This window comes from Rhipicephalus microplus, chromosome 2, assembly GCF_043290135.1.
Source record: "Rhipicephalus microplus isolate Deutch F79 chromosome 2, USDA_Rmic, whole genome shotgun sequence".
NCBI classification, from domain to species: Eukaryota; Metazoa; Arthropoda; class Arachnida; order Ixodida; family Ixodidae; genus Rhipicephalus; species Rhipicephalus microplus.
In genome coordinates, this window is record NC_134701.1 from 218,689,657 (window position 1) to 218,697,139 (window position 7,483).

At 44.1% G+C, this 7,483-nt stretch overlaps 1 protein-coding gene across 3 annotated transcripts in view; it reads right to left on the bottom strand.

The window, feature by feature from the left end:
- Nucleotides 1-6,947, bottom strand: part of LOC142774965 (cell adhesion molecule Dscam1-like) — a 492,538-nt gene extending 485,591 nt beyond the window's left edge. For all 3 annotated transcript variants that reach the window (XR_012886599.1, XM_075876112.1, XM_075876103.1), the window contains exon 1: nt 6,721-6,947. Coding sequence is in view for 2 of the 3 variants with exons in the window: in XM_075876112.1 (XP_075732227.1) it covers nt 6,721-6,802 (82 nt within the window). In the remaining variant the exon portion in view is untranslated. The remainder of the gene's footprint in view (nt 1-6,720) is intronic.
- Between the last annotated feature and the right edge of the window lie 536 nt (nt 6,948-7,483).

Consider the following 7,483-nt stretch of genomic DNA (forward strand, 5'->3'; position numbering starts at 1 on the left):
GAATGTGCGGTCGCACCTGTCATTTTCGAAAGACGTCAGGGCTGTCATTATAACAGGCTGTTGTTAGCGTCATCAATTATTAGGTCTTGCATGTTGGCTACTTCTCTTGAACATTCGAAAATTGTTCGTCGTCGTCGCTTTTTCTTTTCCTCGGTGGAAGAAAATGCCCGCTATTCCTTTGCTAAATACCAAGAAGAGAATAAGTTAAAATGCACGGGAATTTTTTTTCGAAATAAACACAACAATGTATGCCTTCAAAGTTCATTATGTCACATCGCACAGTGGCCGAAATCTTTTTTGCTTTTTTTTGAAAAAAAATGATCAACTGCTGAAATTCGAGTGCGGAGATAAATGTATAAAATAAAGGAGAAAAATGTTCTTGTGTGGCAGTTGGTGTAGTTCTCCATTCTGCCCTAGATGGAGCTTTACTACTGCGAAACATGAGGATGTGCATAGCGCAGACCCCCCCCCCCCCCCCCATTCCCGTTCGTTAAGTGCCTACTGCTCCGTCTACTAAACCATCAATGACGTGAAAGGTTGAGGTAAGTATTAACAGAATGCTCCGGCACACGAAGGAACTTGTTGGAAAGATTCGCAAACTGGGTGTGCCACATGCACGCTGCTTTCTGCGGCACTTTATTGACTTCACGATTATTGAGTCAGCTGAGGTACGTGTCGTTTGCAGCGCGTTCCTACAGGTTGCATCCGACTTGAGATGCAGTGAAAAAGGCATCGGAGAAGTGCCACAGCGAGAAAAAATAATGCGCATTTCGAAGTGGTGGCTCCTGTTCTTGCGTAGCGTGGGTTTGAGAGGCGTGTTTCTCAAGCGTTTTCACTTTGCGTAAAAAAAGGAACGAGCGTTAAAAATTATTTTCCGTCATTTAAATGGTCTTAGCTATTCTTGGTAAGTATTGTGATGTCTTGGAAATTTCTGTTTTTATATTTGGGTTATTTTACACTTTGTATCTTTTTTTTAAATGTCAGTTTATGAATTTACTATACAGTCTGCTTCAATCCAGCATTGACCTCTTAATATTGTACGCAACAGGAACAGCAGATCAGCGCAGAGTAGAGGCTGGAAACAACATCGCATAACACCTGTGTCACTTGTGGAGATTTCTTGCTCGTAACGAGCGCTATTCGTAGCTTTCGTACAAGCGTATGCGCGGTGGTTTACTAAATGCGAAGCATTTTTTTCTTACTGTAAGCATCTATCTATCTATCTATCTATCTATCTATCTATCTATCTATCTATCTATCTATCTATCTATCTATCTATCTATCTATCTATCTATCTATCTATCTATCTATCTATCTATCTATCTATCTATCTATCTATCTATCTATCTATCTATCTATCTATCTATCTATCTATCTATCTATCTATCTATCTATCTATCTATCTATCTATCTATCTATCTATCTATCTATCTATCTATCTATCTATCTATCTATCTATCTATCTATCTGTCTGTCTGTCTGTCTGTCTGTCTGTCTGTCTGTCTGTCTGTCTGTCTGTCTGTCTGTCTGTTTAACGTGTAAAAAATTTAACCTGCATGTGTTAATTAGCATGCCTGTCCACATAAATTTCTCAACTTTGGTTGCACAACTCGCTAGTCGCTCAGTTCATAAAGTCACCAATAAGGTTACTTGGTGGGCTTTTTTTTTTGGTCATTGCATGTTGTTAGTGAACTTGACTTGCACAAATCACGGAATTCATTCGTCGACGTAGCTTCTCACACAATTGCGTTAAGCATCTTGATGCAGCACATTTCTATTTATATATGATTAATTAGTTGAGTGAAGCTTGATTTTGATAGTCAGCGGTAAACCTAATCAAACTTATTCTCGAGATTGTCACGTAGTGAACTAATGAGCATGACGTGGTGCCATGCACTGCATAGGAGATTACCGGCTGTGGGCATGCGCCCCATTTCCACTCGCTGTGATGAGCTTCCACATCACGAAGTATTAGAAACATGATAATAGACTTGGTGTTGATTCTAACGCATTTAACCTTAGAAGAGTAACTGCCTCTACATCGCAGGTGCCGATGTACTGGAATTAAGACGTTTTTACTCTTTTCTTGACATGCGATACCAACATTGACGCCAGTGTATGGATACACGAAAGCTTTATATCGTAAGCGTAGTTTACTATTGGCCCGCCGCCGTCGGCATATAATAGTGCAACATCAAGGTTTACTGAAGTCTCATAATACTAACGTGACATCTTGGCAATGAATACTGGCCTTTATGCTTTTGCAGTATTTTCAGTAGTATATTTATAATATTTTTTCGCAATTGTGACAGAACTAGTAGTCATTTCGTTTTCGTGGTACCCTTACAAGAGTTCCCATTTTTCAGTTGTATGTCACAGTAATGAAGCACAGGTTTCCGCTCTTGAAAAGGGTGTTTCTTGTGAGACATGTTGGAGCGCCTGATCCCTTTTTATTGATTGATTGATTCATTTGTGGGGTTTAACGCCCAGAAACAAGTAAATGATTAGGAGAGACGCCGTGGTGGAGGACTCCAGAAATTTTGACAACCTGGGGTTCTTTAACGTGCATGGAATAAGAAAACGGGATGACCCATTCCCTTTAGACACCTTTAAGTCACCCGCACGCTGTACAAGAGCTGCAGCGAATCACTGTTTTAATTTACCGGTAGCCAGAAATGCCTACGGTTGAAGGCTCATAGAATTTCATGGCGCTCTGATATTCAATGCAATACCGACTGATGTGAAAGTGGTTAGAAATTTTTCGTTGGCCATGAAGCATGCACTTCATGCGAACTTTTAAAGTACTACGTCTGTATATTCATTTAGTATTAATAATATTATTATGATTAGTATTATTCTAGTGCTATTAATATTCGGTGCTATAAGTAGCTTTGTTCTGCGCTATGTTTCTTTGTATAATTCAATCATGTCTCCTTTGCTTTTTTTCTATTTTTAAACATTGTATCCAGTTTGATGTCCTTTGTCGCTGTGTAACCGCTTGCGCAAGTATGTAGGTATGTCACACAATTGGTCCCTCTACTAGTCAGTTAGGCTATGGGACCAAACAAGTGTTTGCGAAGTTTTTTGTTACATGGATGTGAAAGTTACAATAAAAAAAACGTGCACCCAAATCTTAGAACGCGAGCCTACAGCGTTTTCGCTTCCGTGAAAAATGCAGCCGCCGCAGCAGGGATTTGGTCCCGAGACCTGCGGGTCAGTAGCCGAATACCTCAGCCACTAGACCTCAGCCACAGCGGTGGGGATGCCTAATTTTTTTTTCTCAGCAAAATTCCTAAGTTTGAAAATATTGGGAAAAAATTTAAACACATTTGCCGCATTAGAAAGTTTTCAATGTTTAGGCGTGTAAAAAACATCCTTGAAAATTTCAAAATACAAACCACAGAATTAGGAACAGAATGCATCTCTATTTTAACAGCAACTGGTGTCTGCAATATCAGCATTGTAGGAACGCAAGATGTTTGATCGACGAGGTACTTCAAAGCCACAGTTTTTATTAACGCGATATCATTGAAAAGCTCATTTCGTAGAAATTCCGGCATCGTGTGGTCGTCGGCGTCGTTGGTTGTGAGCGAGAAGTTGTCATCTTATGCATGACTGAAAAATTCAATACGATGCAAATAAAACAAATACAAAGATATCGTGGGTGACAATGGGAATCGAAACCAGGTCATTTGTTAGGCAGTGCGAATCGAGCCCTGGTCGTTCACGTGCAGAGCGGATGTCCTACCACAAAGCCATTCGTCTCATTGTGAATGCACTGAAAATAACTTTCTGCTTGGAAAGGCAGTAAAAGTAACTTTTATGCTTTACAAATATACTCGTCCTGTATACATGCTTCAAAATACAACATGAAATAATGCAGTAATATAGTGTGGTACAAGCATCCATTTCCATCAGGCGTCAGATAATGTGATCATCATAATGACTTCAAGGTTTAAAGCTGGTCCCCCACTAAAAAATGCTCCCACGCTATTGCGCCTACTATGCAGTGGGTGTATAGCAAGTTCGATAAGGTTGGATGCACTAATTTTTTTGAAAACCACACTAGAAACATCATCATCTTCATCATCAGCCTGACTTTCTCCACTGCAGGACAAAAGCCTCTCCCATGTTCCACCAGCCAACTTGGTCCTGTGCTTGAAGCGGCCACCTTACGCCCGCAAACTTCATAATCTCATTTGCCCACCTATGTTTTTATCTCCCCCTAGCTCACTTGCCTTCTTTTGGAATCCAGACAGTTACCTTTAATGACCAGTGTTTGTCCTGCCTACGCACTACATGCCCAGTTCATGGCTATTTCTTCTTCTTCTTGACTTCAAGTATGATATCCTTAACCCCAGTTTGTTTCCTGATCCACTCGACTTTCTTCTTGTCATGAACAGGATATCACTAAATCATTCAACTCTTAAGAAGTGAAGCTTTGGTTTCCACTGATCTTAATTTTTTTCCATACCATTAGAAAAAAAAAAACTATATGCCCAAGATACCACCTTTTTATCATACACTTCTGGCAATACGCTACTGAGGCTGAAAGTGAAATAAATCACTAAATCAGCCCTAAATTATAAAGCATAGGCAAAAGGATGTATTTGACACAGATAAATATAAACCTCTGTTTTATATTTTGCTTTCGGCATAAACTGGATAATATGCACAATTTTTATACTTTTGTTTTATTTGAATTTTGTTTACAAAGTGGCTGTAGGATGCTCTTCGCAAAGTCTATACTGTCATTCACGTACTTACGGAATACACTTCTGTGGCAGCAGTTTACCGACTCTGTGCAACGTTCTCCGTTTCATTTTATTAAATCCTTCCTCTCTGGGCGGACGGCAACTATTGGGATAGGCGACACGAGGTCGGTGCCGTTCTCGATGCCAAATAAAGGCACACCGCAAAGGGCAGTCATCTCCCCCTTGCTCTTTAACATAGCTATGCGCAGACTTGCTCACGAGCTCGAAGCAATCCCGCACCTTGGATATACATTGTATGCGGACGACATCACACTCTGGGCTACGAAGGGTTCACTGGCGCTGAAAGAGCAGACCCTCCAGGCTGCTGCGACAGCTGTGGCAGAGTTCGCAAGAAATAGTGGGCTGAGCTGTGCGCCTGAAAAATCTGAACTCATAAGAATACACAGTAAGTATTACAAAAGTAACGGTGCCATAAACTTACAGGTAGACGGCCATGCCATAGCCGAGGTTACTCAGGCCCGTATACTTGGCTTCTGGGTCCAAAGCAATGGCAAAGCCAGTCACACGATAACCACCTTAAAGACTACGGTTAAACAGATAGCTAGAATGATCCGTCGCATCACTTATCATAAAAAAGGCATGAAAGAAAAGGATACTCTCCGGCTTGTCCAGGCCTTAGTTTTGAGCAGAGTGACGTATGGCCTACCGTACCACTCACTCGACAGAAGTGAGGAGAGCCAGGTGGATGTGCTCATTAGAAGCGCTTTTAAGGCAGCACTTGGTCTACCCACCAGCACACCGACCGAGCGGCTCCTAGCTCTCGGTATACATAACACTTATGCTGAGCTCAGTGCCGCAGTCCTCATGTCTCAGAGGAATCGTCTAAGTGAAACTTCAGCAGGCAGGGCGATACTCACTAGAATAGGAATTTCGCCCCACCCACAGCACATTGATGAGGAGCTGGTCGACGTAGCCCAAGAGGTCCGCAGGCGAATCTCAATCGCACCGGTGCCCAAAAATATGCATCACGACTTTCACGCTGAGCGACGTACTGCGAGGGTAAACTGGCTTCGAAAGCAATTCGGCTCAGCTTCAAATGTCGCGTACGTCGATGCGGCCAGTTTCGATTGGCAGAGACACATAATTACTGTTGTCGACAACAACATGACGCTGCTAACGAGTGCCTCCGTACGCACGACCTCGGCTACAAAGGCGGAGACGATGGCCATAGCCTTAGCCTTAAGGTTTCAGGAGCGTAGAGGGGAGCCATCAGTTATTTTATCCGACTCCCAGGAAGCCTGCCGGCTCTTTTTAAGGGGCCGCCTTCCAGCAATGGGGCTGAGGTTGCTAGGATCCAAACTCACTCACCACCATCGCTTGATCTGGTGCCCGGGACACGCAGGTCTCGAAGGCAATGAAAGGGCGGACGCTCTAGCTCGTGCGTTTTGTAACCGAGCGGAGAATCCATCTCTTTCATTGACCATGCCAATTTTACCTAGGGAGATTCTAGCTCACCAGCGCTTCACGCGTCAAAAATGTGGAACACCTCACAGATCCCTTAATGGGGAAGAGGCCACTGACCTTAGAAAAATTCAAACGGATGTATTTCCGCACCTACTGAAGTTACACGCGATACATCCAACTCTTTACCCGGCTGTATGTCCGTGGTGCGGCGGAAGACCGACTCTCTACCACATATCGTGGGGGTGCGATCGTAAACCAAGTGACATAACCAATTTTCTCGGCGAACCTTTAACACCTAGTATGGAGCAGTGGGAGGCACACCTCGCTAGCTCGGACCCAGGAGTGCAGCTCGCACTACTGGATCAAGTCCGGCGGGCGGCTAAGGCCAGTGGAGCCCTGGACGTAGGGCCCCAACCATAAAGGCTCTAAAACGCCCCTCTCCCTTTCCCCTTCAATAAAGTTTTACTCTCTCTCTCCGTTTCAATCAATGTAGTAGTTAATGAATCTTAAACATGGATCTACATGAGAAACGCGGACTCACCACTGTTGACGATGAGACCGCCGCAGGAGGCGACGACCAGCGTTATCCACAGCGGCAGTTTCCATCGTGCCACACAGCACATGTTGACGACGTAGTTAAATTAATAAATAAGTAAAGCAAAATGCACGGTGCAACCACTCGATCGGGAAGTGTTGGTCCAAAGTTCACTTGCTTTTTCTCTTTTCGTCTATATGCACATCAGTGATGAAGTACCTAAGGCGCAATGACGTGCGTGACACCTTTATCTGTGTTCTTTAGTACAACAACCACGACGTGAAACGCTACATGGAGAGATAATGCGGAGGGACACGTCCGAATTGAAAACGGGATTGCCGAGCGCACGCCGACAACCGCGTGCCGCTCAACTTCTCCGCGCCTCTTCCAGTCCGCGGCGAACCGGCGTCTCGGGCCGCACGGGAAAAAAACGCGTCCGCTCCCGACTGACGCGAAACACGTTGTCGGACCCATGGAGTGGACCTCGCGACGACAGTGGAACCTGGCGAAGGCGAGGGAAGTAGTGTGAGAGAATCACAAGCGGAAAGGGAATGCCAGTATTTCCCTTCGGCGCCGTGTTTTCCTTTCGCACCCTATCTCCCTCATATGCTTCTCTTTCTCCCCTTCTTACTCCAGCTTCTAGTTCCCACATCCTCTCTTCGCATCCCGCTCTCTCGATTTCGGGAGAGAGAACACTTTTCTTCTCTTCTCTCTGTCTCTTCCGGTGTCAGCACTGGAGCGAGCTTCGTGCTCTGCGATTGGCCGCCGT